The sequence below is a fragment of the Solanum lycopersicum genome, chromosome 8 (genome assembly GCF_036512215.1).
Source record: "Solanum lycopersicum chromosome 8, SLM_r2.1".
NCBI classification, from domain to species: Eukaryota; Viridiplantae; Streptophyta; class Magnoliopsida; order Solanales; family Solanaceae; genus Solanum; species Solanum lycopersicum.
The window spans coordinates 28,408,425-28,424,066 of NC_090807.1; the positions used below are offsets into that span (position 1 = coordinate 28,408,425).

The 15,642-nt window shown below is 38.2% G+C and overlaps 1 protein-coding gene across 1 annotated transcript; it reads left to right on the plus strand.

Moving 5' to 3' along the window:
- Positions 1-12,886: 12,886 nt before the first annotated feature.
- LOC138337884 (uncharacterized) lies at positions 12,887-15,153 on the plus strand. The gene is made up of 3 exons (XM_069288321.1): positions 12,887-13,580; positions 13,956-14,169; positions 14,211-15,153. Exons 1-3 carry the CDS (start codon positions 12,887-12,889, stop codon positions 15,151-15,153), a joined length of 1,851 nt encoding a protein of 616 aa, XP_069144422.1.
- Positions 15,154-15,642: the final 489 nt, after the last annotated feature.

Here is a 15,642-nt window from a genome sequence, read left to right on the forward strand (position 1 = left end):
TCGGCCATCCTTGATCAACTTCCACTGATAGTCAAACTCGACGATGAGGATGGTCTTGGTGACATCAACGTTCGCGCCATAGAGAAACCTACGAATGGCCACAAAAAAATATCAACCCACTTGCCGCGGACTCGAACATGCTACAGAGGTGTATGTTTGGCAGGGTAGGCCCGCCTGTCCAACTGAGATCGTAGAGTTACTACATAGGAGACGTAGAATTCTCGCACCATTTTTTTGCTATAGCAGCCCACATTCTGAGCCATCCACTCCATTCGATGTCTCGTGAATAGAGCATGGATGGCCGACATAGGGGGAAGACTCCCATTGAGAACCCGCCGCTCAAGTGTCAGGGTCTGGGTCATAACCCCCTTGTCATTGGGCACCTTTGGATCAGCATACACTTGATGTTGACCCTCGACACACCACCGGTTGGGCCGATCAGCATCTGGAGAGGGGATGTTAATCTGCGGTGCTGGAGTAGAATCAGCACTATCAGCCTCTTCAGATGAGGCAGACTGGACCGAAGTAGGTGGAGCATTGGCATTAGGAGAAGTAGAAGCTTCCTCACACCCAGAAGCCTCCACAGAGCCTGACAGTTCCTCAGAACCGAAAGCCTCCTCGAAGCCAGATGCTCACTCAGAATGTGCAGCCGACCCAAAAGGTGTGCCAGTCAATATGCGCTCCTCTTCAAACTAGGAGACAGTGATTCTGTCGGGTGCCACCTTCATGGGTGTGGCTCTGATGGTACGGGCACCACGGGTAGGAGTGAGGGTGTCTGGGTACTCTGGGTCACGCTCATCGTGTGAGCCTATGACCATCTAGTTTGACGGGGCGACAAAATTAGAACACCCTCTCGAGTAGACACAATCTTGCTTGGATGACATATGTACCTGCAAAGAGAAGTTATTAGTACCACTAGAAGATTGTAACATATTAAAAAGCATCAAACACAAGAGTAAAACACAGAACGGAATGGCAGTGCGGAGGTGCAACACTGCCTAACGGACCCATAAACGGTGCCTCGAAGGGACAACGGTCCGTCATGGGGGTCCGTCGAGGGACACTTAGAAGAATTTTTGAAAATATTAGAAACAAAGATTTTGATAGTGTCAACGGTTGTGCAGGACCAACCGTCGAAGGGATGATAGTCCGTCAATGGGGTCCATCGACGGACACTTAGAATATTTTTTTAGAAAATTAGAAACAGAGGTTTTGACAACATTTACGGTTGTGCAGGACAGACCGTCGAAGGGGCGACGGTCCGTTAGTGGGGTCTGTCGAGGGACACTTAGAATAAATTTTTAAAACATCAGAAACAAAGGTTCTGATAGTGTTGACGGTTGTGCAGGATGGACCATTGAAGGGACGACGGTCCGTCAGTGGGTTCCGCCGACAGGCACTTAGAATATCTTTTTTAGAAAATCAGAAACAAAAGTTCTAACAGCATCAATGATTGTGCAGAACGGACCGTTGAAGGGATGACAGTTTGTCAGTGGGGTCCATCGACGGACACTTAGACTAAGCAAGGGATGTTGGGATTGATCGACACCAACGACATTTCATCGAGGGACCGACGGTCCGATGATGGGGTCTCGTTCTGTCCGACAGGGATAGAATTTTGTTGGCATTTTGTTTTCCCCAACGTACTAATTTAGAATATCCTTATAAACCCTAAGTTTCCCTAACATTTAACCCAACATTTCATCATTCCTAGGGCATAAATTATCATAGTTTGAACATTAAATTCTACAACCTATAAAAACCCTAGGTCAGAAACACAACACGCAAACAAAACACATTTTTAACAGGACACCCCCATCCATTTCAATTTTAACGTTCTAAGGGACTTAGGATTTCAGGTGTAAGTTTTTAGCATGCAAAGGGGTCCCAAATTCAACACCCACAAGGTAAGACATCAAGTTAACATGAAAATTAAAGATAGTTAATCTAGAAGATCAGAAGAACATACATGGAAATGTAGTGGAGGAAAAGGGAGTATGAAAGCTTGTAGTTGAACAACAACAGCACCAACCACGATCACCGATCGGCGAGGAGATTGAAGAAGATGGAAGATTTAGGGAGATAATGAAGTTTGTGGAAGTGGGAGAAGTGTGGGAATCGGATGATGGAATGGGAGTTAATTGGTGAGGAAGTGAGGAAAAATGAGAGGAAATAAGGAGGGAAACATTTGTGGGGGGTATGTGAAGAGGTGGGTAACTGAAAAGTTTAAAAACTTTTAATATGTATCCAGATAGGTCGGGTCGGGTAGGTGGGTGAGAGATCGACGATTCTCCATCGATGGAGTGTAGGTCGGTAGACGGTCCGTCAACCCCTCCATCGTCAGTGCCCTAACTTAGAAAAATTTAAAGAACATACCTGGCACGACGGATCCCACCGACGGTCCACCGAAGGGACTACGGTTCATCGATGGGTCCATCGATGGGTGCACTAGACCAATTTTCTACATATTTTTGGTGATTCCCTGCAAATTTAACACCCATTAAACTAATCATTTTGTATTTTTTGGCACTTTTTTGGACACGGACCCTACTCTGTGCTCTAGCCAACACTTCTAAAGAAAAATGAAAGAACATTCAGACGTGAAATAAGTAATAAAAGTAAAAATAATGCAACTATGCTTAGAAAATCATGAAAAACCTATAGTTGGCTAGTGGATACATATTGCGTTGCCTCCCAATCAACACTTGATTTAATGTCGCGGCATGATGAATGACTCTTGATTACTCAGACTTCATCGAGATGGTATGCCTCAATCACTTCATTCGCCGTTTCAACATGCCCTAGATAGATTTTGATTCGATGCCCGTTCACCTTGAACCTTACACCCTCCTTGTTCTCCAACTCAACCGCACCATGAGGAAATAGTTGGGTGATCAAGTAGGGACCAGTCTATTTGGACTTGAGTTTGCTCGGAAATAAGAGCAACCTAGAATTGAACAAAAACACCAAATCCCCAACCAAAAAATCGCGCGTCTCAATCTTTTGGTCATGGTACTTCTTCATCTTTTCTTTGTAGAGGGATGAACTTTCATATGCCTCCAAGAAAAATTCATCAAGGTTATTCAACCCGTTTAACCTCTATTCCGCAGCCTCATTCCAATCTATTTTCAACTTCTTCATTGCCCACATGGCTTTATGCTCTAATCCAACCGGTAAGTGAAAGCATTCCCATATACAAGTTGGTATGGGGACATACCTATGGTAGTCTTGTATGCTGTCCGATAGGCCCAAAGAGCATCATCAAGCCTCTTTGACCAATCGGTTTACTTGCATTCACCGTTTTTGCCAAAATCTGCTTAATGTCCCTGTTTGAAACCTCAACTTGCCCACTAGTTTGAGGATGGTAAGGAGTGGCCACATTATGGCGAACCCCATATTTTTCCAATAATCCCTTAAACAACTTGTTGCAAAAGTGGGATCCCTCATCACTGGTAATAGCCCTTGGAGTGCCAAATCTAAAAAAAATGTTCTTTTTAAAGAATGCGGTGACACTCTTCCCTTTATTATTCGCTAGTGGCGATAGCTTCTACCCATTTTGACACACAATCGACTGCCACAAGAATGTACTTCATCCCATGAGAACTCACAAAAGGGACCATAAAGTCAATGCCCCACACATCAAACAATTCAATCACAAGAATGAGATTTAAAGGGAGCTCTTTCTTTCTTGAAATGCCACCATCTCTTTGGCATCTATCACATGCCTTGGCGAGCTCATGAGCATCTTGGTGGATGGTTGGATAATAGTAGACACATTGCAAGATCTTGTGAGCAGTCCGAATACCACTATGATGTCCACCTACAGGCAAAGAATGACATGCCTCCAAAACACTCAACATCTCAACTTCTGGCATACAACGCCGAATAAGCCCATCGGTGCAACTCCTATATAAGTATGGCTCATCCCAAAAGAAATTTTTTCACATCATACATGAACTTTTTCCTTTGATGAAAGGACAAGTCCGGTGGGATGATATTACTATCCAGATGATTCGCAAAATCTGCAAACCATGAAATCAAGTCTTGGGAGGCAGCCAGTACATGCTCATCAGGGAAAGTATCATCAATTTCATTCTTTTCACCTAAATCCCTCATTTCTTTATCTTCTAATCAGGACAAGTGATCAACAACTTGATTTTCGGTCCCTTTTCTATCTTTTACCTCAAAGTCAAATTCTTGCAATAGTAATACCCAACAAATCAACCTCGGTTTTGTATCCTTGTTTTCCATCAAATATCTCAAAGTAGAATGATCACTATGCACTATAACCCTCGTTTCAAGCAAATAGGAGCGAAATTTCTCGAAAGCAAAGACTACTGCAAGGAGCTCTTGTTCAGTCACGGTGTAGTTCTTTTGGGCTTCATTAAGGGCTTTACTAGCATAGTAAATGGGATGAAGGATTTTGTCCCTTCTTTGTCCCAATACCACTCCAAGAGCAACCCCACTCGCATCACACATCACCTCAAATGGCTTGCTCCAATCTGGAGAAATGATGATTGGTGCAGACACCAACTTTTCCTTCAACTCACCAAATGCCTTAAGACAGGATTCATCAAAATAAAACATACACTCTTTCTCAAGAACTTGCACAAAGGATGTGCAATCTTTGAAAAATCCTTGATGAACCTCCTATAAAAGTCTGCATGCCCAAGAAAACTTCTCACACCTTTTATAGAGATGGGTGGAGGAAGTCTTTTTATCACCTCAACTTTAGCTCGATCAACCTCTATACCCTTCTCTGAAATGCGATGACCCAATATAATACCTTCTTTCACCATGAAGTGACATTTTTCCAATTTAGCACAAGGTTGAAATCTTCACACCTCTTAAGAACCTCAGACAAAGGACTCAAACACCGCTCAAAGGAATCACCAACCACTGAAAAATCATCCATAAACATCTTAATAGCGTCCTCCACCTTATCAGAGAATATCAATATCATACATCTCTAAAACATGGCTGGTGCATTACATAACCCAAACAACATTCTCTTGAACGTGAAGGTCCCATAAGGACAAGTAAAGGTGATTTTCTCTTGATCTTCCGGTGCAATAGAAATCTGAATATAACCTGAATAACCATTAAGAAAATAGTATTACCCCTTTCTTGCAAGTCTATCCAACATCTTATCCATGAAGGGCATAGGAAAATAGTCCTTCTCGGTCCACACATTTAATTTTCGTAATCCATACACACCCTCTATCTTGTCAACGGTCTCATCGGGACAAGCTCATTTTTCTTATTGGGGACCACATTCTTAGGTACACACTAAACAGGGCATACCCAACTACTATCGGCAATTGGATATATCACTCCAGCATCCAACCACTTAATAATTTCCTTCTTCACTACCTCTTGCATAGGTTGATTTAAACGTCTCCGGTACTCAATTCTAGGCTTATGATCGGGCACGAGTTGGATTTTATGTGAACAAATACCGGGAGGGATCCCAATAATATCTGCAATAGTTCACCCAATATCTCTCTTGAACCTCTTCAACACTTACAACCAATTTCTTTGGTTTGAATCGAACATCACCTCGATCAAGTGCCGCAACCAATGATCAATACTCTTCAATACAATCACTCTCAAAATTCGTGATCAGTGCCGCTAGTGCCTCAACACCAAGAGACTCTTCTATTTGTACCTCGTATGAACTCCCAACCTCGTAGGATATCGCAGATACCGATTGGAGCTCACCATTCTGCCTCATGGACCTACAAATGTTTAAAGTCGCTTATTCATTGTTCAACCAAAACTTCATATGCCCTTTGTCCATATCAACTAAGGCACGACCGGTAAAAAGGAAAGGCTCCCCAAGAATAATAGGCACCTCAAAGTCCACCTCACAATCAAGAATCACAAAATCGGCCGGAAAAATAAATGTTTCCACTTTTACTAGCACATCATGGAGTATCCCAAAAGGCCTCTTCATCGTTCAATCGGCCATCAGTAGTCACATTGCAGTGGGGTGGGTCACCCAAACCTAACTTCTTGTAAATATAGAGAGGCATGAGATTTATGCTTGCCCCAAGATCACATAATGCTTTAGCAAAGTGTAATAAACCGATTGTACATGGAATATTTAAAGCACCCAGATCTTTTTTCTTTTGCACAAGAGACTTTGTAGCAATAGCATTACAGTGTCGCATCCGATAATCATCCTCAAAACTAATCGATCTCTTCTTAGTGACCATATCTTTCATGAACTTGGCATAACTGGGCATTTGTTCAACAACTTCTATCAAAAGGGCATTGATGGAAAAATGTTTTAGCATAGTAATAAAACGCCGGTATTTACCATCTTCGGTCTTCTTCACTAATCTTTTCAGAAATGGGGGTCATTTTTTGGGGTGTCTCAACTTTTTCCCCCGATTTATCTGCCAACTGATGTAGACACGTAATTTTGACCGAATTTAAATTTAACACCAATTTTTAAAGCATAAATAATTTTATCAATTTAAATTAAATATATTTTGACTTTATTATTATTATTTTCATTAAGTGTATTTAAAAGATATAAAAATAAACAACATAAATATAATTTTTATTAGAAAAGTTTATTTTTTGATTGTTAAAAAAAATAATCATAAATATATATATATATATATATATATATATATATATATATATATATATATATATATATATATATATATATATATATATCCCTTAAGCTTTTATTTATTTATTTGTTTAATTAAAGAAATTAATAATTATATAATTATCATTTATATATATATATATTTAATATTAAAAAAAAAAAGAAACACACATACACAAACACACGATCCCTCCCCACAACCCACTTCCCCACTCACCTGCACACGTACACTACTACTACTACTATCTATATACATGCAATTAAAAAAAACAAAAAAAGAACACGGACAGAGGGAAATCAAAAAACAGAAACAAAAAGATCAGAAAGGAAAAAAAAACGAAAGGGAGAAAGAAATAAATAAAAAGGGAAGGCAACACACATGTAAAAAAGATTATTCTCATCTTTTTACTTTTTTAAAAGGTCACAAACAAAGGTTGAGTTTTGAGGTTCACTTCGTGGTTTCAAGTTCGCGGTTCCTTATTCGAATTGTTTTCTTTTGGTGGAATTTTCGCAAGAGGTACCATTTTTTATATTTTTATTATTTAATATCATGTTTATACAAGCACTGATTACAATATATTAAAGTTGTCAAATTTCACATGTGGTTAAATCGTTATGTTTTATATGAAGTTTGTTCAAATATTTAATATCAACTTTATGTTTAGATCCTTTATATAGTTTTATTTTGTGTGAAATTGCTATAATAAACCGTAGTTTATTTCATATTAAATAATTCATAGTTTATTTCATGCCTTAGTAAAATTATTGTCTAAGCCAATTCTTATTTTTCATGTTTAGTTTTTAATGATAATATGTGTAGTTATTATAATTCTAATGATAATATGTATAGTTATCCAAATTTTTATTTTCATGTCTTACTAATTTGTATGAATTTTTTGTTTGGTTGTGTTTAGAAATGTATTAAATTATACTTTTATATTATATTATGTGTGTTGTCTTACATTATTATTTTTAGATTCTATAAAAAATAATAATAATAAACTTGTTAGGAGAGGATAATAAACTGAAAGAAAAAGATAAAAAAATAAAATAAAAAATAATAACAATAACAACAATAAAAATGGAATAATGAAAAGAGGTAGAATACGTGAATAAGAAAAGAAAAGAAAAGTAGTGAAGAAGGAATGTTCGAATTAGAAAAAGAATAATAAAATATAAAAAGTAAATATATAATAAAAAGAATGTAAAAAATGTACACAAAAAAGTAAAAAAAAAATACTTTAAAAATGAAAAGATACAAAAAGCATAGTGTTAAAAATATGTGAAATATTTTATTATTATCATTAAAAAAAATATTAAAAAGAGTAAGAAAAGAAAAAGAAGAAAATCAATGTAAAAACCAAAAAATATAAAATAAGGAAAGTTAAAAAAAAGAAAACGTGAAAAATTTGTACAAAAAGAAATAAAAAAAAAGAAGAGAAATTAAGAAACAAGCGAAATGTTGAAAGAATAATAAAAAATAATAATGTATAAAAACTTGACATGCTTCTAAAATTGGATGGTTTTTAATATGTTAATATAAATCAAAGAATGAGGGTAAATATATTTGTCTTAATAATACAATATTCATAAATTAGTTTAAGTCATGAATGTCCATAAAGCGACCGTGCTAGAACCACGGGACTTGAGGGGTGCCTAATACCTTCCCCTCGGTCAATAGAATTCCTTACCTGAACTCGTTCGCAGACCAAACAAAGAGTCATTTCCTTTTGATTAGGGATTAAACAAAAGGTGACTTGGAACATCATAACTCAATTCCAAGTGGCGACTCTGAAAAAGCTAAAATAATCCCTTAATTAATAACGTCACTTAAATTGGAAAAACCCTTACGCCTCCGCGCGAAAAAGGGGTGTGACATCTCTGGCGACTCCGCTGGGGACTAACTAGAATTCGAGCTTGTAAGCATGGACTTCTACATTGACTTTGTTGTGTATTTACGTACTTATCGATTTGTGAATATTGTGTTTAATGACATAATATGTTATTTGCTTGCTTATTTACCCTTTTGATTATATGTGAATTATAATATAATTAACTTTCCTCGCACATCCATCTGAGTCTTCTGAGATACTTTATTCGGAGATGCGATTACGCTCCCGAGCCATGAGATACCAGAGATGCGGCAACGCTCCTGGGAAGGATTCTATAGTAACACATGTCTTAGGATGGGAAGGACTAACAGTGAGGCCAGAAAGCCCTGCTACTGGTAAGCTGTCCCTTCTCGACTCGAGTAGTCCGCTCGTTTATGGCCAGTCTAGACACCTTCCCTATTAGATTGTTTACCTAGTAAAACAAGCCTCAACAATGACTATCCTTAATAGGATTCGATTTATCTGCATCATGCATAACGTTGAATTAATGGGGAGCTCGACACGAGGGTCGAGCCTGTCTAGGAGAAGTATCCCTACTTGAAACTATCATGTACATTATTTTGTGTTATTTGTTGTATTACGGAGAAGACTATACAAATGTTGATCGGCTTTAGATGAATGAATTATAATGAAAAATTAATTATAACAAAAAATACCAAATTAAAGTTTTGACGTAACTCCTTTATTAAACACAATTTTTTCTATCAAAATTCATATTTCTTTTACAAATAGAAAAATCTATTATATTTAAAAATAAAAAAAAAGATTGAAAATTTAATCAACAAAAATAAAATACAATTGAATATATTAATATTTTTAGTTTTGAAAATTTTTTAAGGGCTATTTATATATATATATATATATTTTTCTCATTCTTCCTTTAATAAATTTTTTTTTAAAAAACAAATAAATAAAAATAAAAATAAAATAAAAATAAAATTGCTTTTTTTTTGTGTGTGTATGTGTAAGACTATTTTATTAAAATAATAATAATAAAAAATTTGCATTTTTTTGTGTGTGTATGACTTTTACTTATTCTTATTTAAAAAATATATTTTATTATAAAAAACATTTACTTTTTTGTGTGTTTGATTTTTCCGTTATTCTTGTTAAAAAATATATATTTTATTAAGCCTAGTTTGTCACTATCATAATATAGGGAAATATGAATCCATATGGAAAGGGAGATAAGAGACAAAGAGAGGAACAATCACCTCGATTCATGATAGTGGATGAGATCCCAACACTCTTGAAGACATGGTATGAAAATATGACAAACCATGGACGAGGAATGGTGTTCAAACGCTTGGGATTTCTACGAAGCCTTTTGTATGTTGAGCCACGACGGGATTTGATAGAAGCACTAGTGCATTTTTGGGACCCATTAAGGAATGTATTCCGTTTTTCTGATTGTGAACTTACCCCCACCCTTGAGGAGATAGGGGCATTCATTGGAAAGGGTAAACATCTTCACAAAGAAGAGCCTATGATACCAAAACATATTAATGGGAGGAGGTTTCTAGAATTACTGCATATAAATGAGAATGATATAGGTGGTTGTCTCAATAATGGATAGGTCCCGTTAGAATTTTTGTACAAAAGATATGGCAAAAGTGATGGATTCGAAGTGTATGGAAAGAAACTCCGTAATAATGGGTGTCATCTGACTTGGGAAGCACACAGTTATGATGCCTTCGTGGTGGCTTTTTTGGGAATCATGGTATTTCCAAAAAAGGGAGGAAAGATTAGCATGAACTTAGATGCAGTCATTACAGCTTTTGAGAAGAAGCCTAATATCACCCTCGCACCAATGATTCTGGCAGACATCTATCGTGCTTTAACTATTTGCAAGGATGGAAAAGACTACTTTGAGGGATGCAATATGTTATTACAACTATGGATGATTGAACACATTCCTCATCACCCTTATGCAGTGGACTTTAAAGTAGAATGGAATGATTATATTGGAGGTCACAAAGAAAGAATCAAAGATCATAGTTTTCCGAAAGGTATTGAAGCTTGGAAGCAACACCTCAATAATCTGACTGCTGACAAGATTGTGTGGAATTATCATTGGTTTCCATCGGCCGAGGTGATATACATGTCTACTTTTCGATCGTTCATTGTTCTAATGGGTCTTCGAGGTGTCCAACCTTACATGCCACTTAGAGTCATGCGACAACTTGGGCGACGCCAGCTTATACCACCCAATGAAGATATGTGTGAATTCATGTATGAGTTTCATCCCAAGATACCTTTAAGGCAATCAGAGATATTTAAGATTTGGGGGGGATGCATACTCTCAAGTCCCCACGATATGGTGAAGGATCGCACAAGAGGCGAGGTGGACCAAGCATACTTAGACTGGGTTCATGATCAGCCCCTGCCTAAGGTTATGCCAGAGGGGTCAATAAAAGGACCTATAGATCGAGAAGCAGAAATTGAGGTTAAGATTAAGCAAGCTCGCCTCAAAGTCGAAAGAAGCTACAAATCTACTCTGGATATCCTAAGTACTGACCTGAAAAACGCTAAAGAGGAGTTGTCCCAACGTGATGCGATATTTGAAGTTAGAGTTAGAAAACACCGCTCTACCATTCTAACCTTACAAGAAGACTTGGGCATTGCCACAGGCGCTATGGAGCAACAGGAAGAGGAGTATAAGAAAGAAAAGGCCCAACTTATCTGCGCACAGTCTAGACTCCAAACTCAAGTTAAAGCCTCTATGGAACGGGAAAGAGAAATAGCAGGGCGTTTTAGTGCTTATCAGGCAGACTGTGAGATTGAGAGAGGTCAAAGAATAGCCGAGCGAGACGCACTCCACCTTCAAATTGAAGAACTCCAAGAACAAAGGGAAAATTTGACGCATGAAGTCAATACTGCTCACTACTGGTTACAGAATTGTTATGACAATATGGATAAAGCCAGAGACCGAATACTACAACTCAGGGATGAACTCAACAATGTTTATGCTAGATATTTACACCAGAACGATGAGAGGTTGGTCCAACAGGCCCGTGCTTTGGCTCCATATCTACCGAAAGCGTTGGCGAAGATTTATAAGGGCCTTGGAGATGATTGAGATTTGAGGATTCAGTTTCTTTTAGAGTCTATTCTCTTAGTAGTGATTATTTCATTATTATTATTTTTTGTTTTTTCTCTTTCTTTTCGTTTTGTTATTTTATTTCATTTAGAGTCTATCTAATTCCTAGGTACTTCTGTTTTTTTGTTTGTTTTATCCAAATCATTGTTTCAAATATTTGAAAATGAATGAAAAATATTTACTTTCGGCCACCTTGTGTGCATATGTCATGCAAAAAAAAAGTAAATTAATTAAAAAATAAAAATAATTATTATTAATATCTTCCTCGAACTACGCAAGATCTGATTCATGGGCCAAACATGATACGTAGGCAACCCAGGGGGTTCGATCCAAATTATTATTATTATTATTATTATTTTTCTTTTTCTTTCTTCTCTCTCTTAAAAAATGATAATCATAATGAGAATAAATAAATAAACAAATAAGTAAATGAATAAGTAGTAATAATGAAATATTAAAAAACTAATGAAGAGAAGAATGCCTAGGTAAGCCGGGATGAAACATGAGGTCCTCCATATTAGAAGTATGTATGTGGATACAATGTGCATAATTTCTTAACACTAATCGGTTTGTTACTCTATATAGAGAGAGAGAGATAGAGAGAGAGAGAAAGAGAGAGAGAGAGACATACTAGCTTAAAGGTGGTTGGTTTGTGGTTAAACTGGCATCACATCCTTACAACACAAGATCGAAAGGGAAACAGAAAATGGCCCCCAGAGACGGAAATGAATCGGACAATGATGAGGAGATCCAAAACCAGATGACTTCACAAGAAACAGGGACAACAGAAGAGATAAGGGTGTTAAGACAACAAATGGCAGAGATGTACGAGGCTTGGATGAGTGGACAACCTCCACCATCTTCAATCCGAGACTATTTTAATACAAATATGTCTTACCCTATCCAGGTGTCGACAAGCGATCCGATATATCCCCCTGGATTCGACCCCTATGCTAACACATCCAATGTCGCTGGAACTTCTATGGCACGCCCTTCGAATACGCCTGTAATAAGTAATCCACTCTTTGTGTCAACTGCCCCGATTAACAGCATCCCGCAGCCAACGATGATGCCCAAATCCAACAGCGATCCTCCGCCCAAAGTTCGGCGTGAGCAGAGTTACACTCTTGAAGAGACCATTAAAATCCCAAGTTCTCATCCCCACATTCATCAATATAGTTCCCCTGTTGAAATTGAGAGGATGGTCAAGAATGAGGAACATGAAGAAATGACTAAGAAAATGAAGAGTTTGGAAAGAGTATAAGAGATATGCAAGGACTAGGAGGCCACAAAGACATCTCGTTCAGTGACTTGTGTATGTTTCCTCACGTCTATTTGCCTGCTGGTTTTAAAACTCCAAAGTTTGAAAAATACGATGGTCACGGAGACCCCATAGCTCATCTAAAGAGATATTGCAACCAATTGAGGGGTGCAGAGGGCAAAGAAGAGTTACTTATGGCCTATTTTGGGGAATGCTTAATAGGGATTGCATCTGAATGGTTCATAGATCAGGATATCACCAACTGGCACACATGGGATGATTTGGCTCGATGTTTTGTACAACAATTCCAATTTAATATTGACATTGTTCCAGATCGCTCCTCGTTAGCCAACATGAGAAAAAAGACCACGAAAAATTTTCGTGAATATGCTATCAGATGGAGGGAACAAGCTGCTAGGGTTAAACCACCGATGAAGGAGTCAGAGATGATTGACGTTTTTCTCCAGGCGCAAGAACCTGATTACTTTCACTATCTGCTTTCTGCCGCAGGGAAGACATTAACTGAAGTTATTAAGGTAGGGGAAATGGTGGAAAATGGCATCAAGTCTGGAAAGATTGTAAGTCAAGCTGCCTTAAAAGCCACAACACAAGTGCTTCAAAATGGTTCTGGAAATATTGGAGGGAAGAAGAGAAGGGAGGATGTGGCCGCTATTGTATCAGCGCCTAGAACTCATGTCCAAGGTAATTCCTCATAACACTATTTTCCTTCCCAAGCTCCACAATATTCTGTCCCATACACTCCATATCATGTTTTTAATGCACAACTAATTGCACCCCCTTCTTATCCACAATGGCGTGCACCAACTCCACAAAATCATCCACCACCCCCAGTAGTTCATCAAAACACTGCTAGAATTCCTTTCCGTCCCAGACCACAATACAAAAAGGGAAATGGCGTTAAAGGTGAGTTCACTCCTATTGGGGAGTCGTATGCTAGCTTGTTTCAAAAATTAAGGACGTTGAATGTTTTGAGTCCTATTGAGAGAAAGATGTCGAATCCTCCCCCGAGAAATTTGGATTATTCTCAACATTGCGCATATTGTTCTAATGCCCCAGGTCACAACATAGAGAGATGTTGGTATTTGAAAAGGGCCATTCAGGATTTGATCGATTCTAATCGAATTATAGTTGAAAGTCTGAGTGGACCCAACATCAATCAAAATCCATTACCGAGGCATACTGAAACAAACATGCTAGAAATGATGAAGGGTCATGAAGATTTTGCATCTCCGTATAAGCCAATCCTTAGGGTTGGAACTGGCATTGAGAAGTTAGCAAATGTTGTTGATTTAACAAAAATGATGCCTTTAGGGGCGAAAGTGTGTTAGAAAAGTTGAGTCCATCAAACACACCCATCTTAACTGTGAAAGGAGCCCTTGGAGATGTTTGGGCAAGTCCGAGTAAGGCAAAATCGTTAGTTCCAAAAAGGCCAGACAAACCTATCTTGATCGTGCAAGGGGCCCATATTCCTCCTGTGATTATCAAGCCAGTATCCCAGCTCCCAATGACTAACCCCAAAGCTGTTCCTTGGAATTATGAACCTACTGTCGTGACATACAAGGGAAAAGAAGTTGCTGAAGAAATAGATGAAGTGGGAGGAATAACTCGCTCAGGAAGATGTTATGCCCCGATGGAGTTAAGGAAAACTAAAAATGACCAAATACAAGTAAAGAGTCCGGTCACTGAAGGAGAGGCAGAGGAATTTCTAAGGAAGATGACACTATCAGACTACTCTGTGGTGGAACAATTAAGAAAAATTCCAGCCCAAATCTCTTTGTTGTCTTTGCTAATATATTCTGATGAACATCGTAAGGCTGTAATGAAAATTTTGAATGAAGCACATGTTCCTAGTAAAGTTACAGTGAGTCAGTTAGAGAAGATTGCTGGGAGAATATTTGAGGTAAACCGCATCACCATTTCAGATGATGAACTACCCAAAGAAGGTACAGGACATAACCAAGGCCTACATATCACTGTAAAGTGTGAGCTTTCATATGTCACTCGAGTTCTAATTGATGGAGGATCTGGAGCAAATATTTGTCCTTTATCAACTCTACAGAAATTGAATGTTAGTGCTGAAAGGGTCCGACCCAACAATGTATGTGTTAGAGCTTTTGATGGGTCAAAAACAGATGTTATTGGTGAGATAGATCTCGTACTAACCATAGGGCCTGTGGATTTCGCTGTGAATTTTTCAAGTGTTGGATATCAACGCGTCCTACAATCTATTGTTGGGGAGGCCATGGGTGCATAAGGCTGGAGCCGTCCCCTCAACATTGCATCAAATGATTAAGTTTGAATACGACCGACAAGAGGTAATTGTTCATGGTGAGGGGGATTTGTCAATCTACAAAGACTCTTCCTTCCCTTTTATCAATGCAGATAATGAGAATGAGGCACTAGTTTATCAAGCTTCTGAGGTAGTGGTTATTGAGCATGTCCCCGAGGGGAGTGCCATTCCAAAACCAAATATGCCCATCGCGTCTGTAATGGTGGTGAATGAATTGCTGAAACATGGGTTTGAGCCGGGTAAAGGCTTAGGAATCTGCTTGCAAGGAAGAGCTTATCCTGTGAGTCTACGAAAGAGCATCAGTACTTTTGGCTTAGGATACCAACCTAGATTCGAGGACAAAATGAAGGCAAAGAAGCAGAAGAGAGATGTATGGTCACTTACCAAGCCTATACAACCAATCTACAAATCTTTCATCAAAGCCCGCGCAACAGAATCTTATCAATCATCTTT

Bases quoted from the DNA above. Each gene is read 5' to 3' on its own strand.
- LOC138337884 (XM_069288321.1), top strand. From the start codon at position 12,887: ATGCAAGGACTAGGAGGCCACAAAGACATCTCGTTCAGTGACTTGTGT. The intron at 13,581-13,955 runs GTAATTCCTCAT...CTAATGCCCCAG, and splicing joins GCCTAGAACTCATGTCCAAG to GTCACAACATAGAGAGATGT. The intron at 14,170-14,210 runs GTTAGCAAATGT...TGATGCCTTTAG, and splicing joins GTTGGAACTGGCATTGAGAA to GGGCGAAAGTGTGTTAGAAA.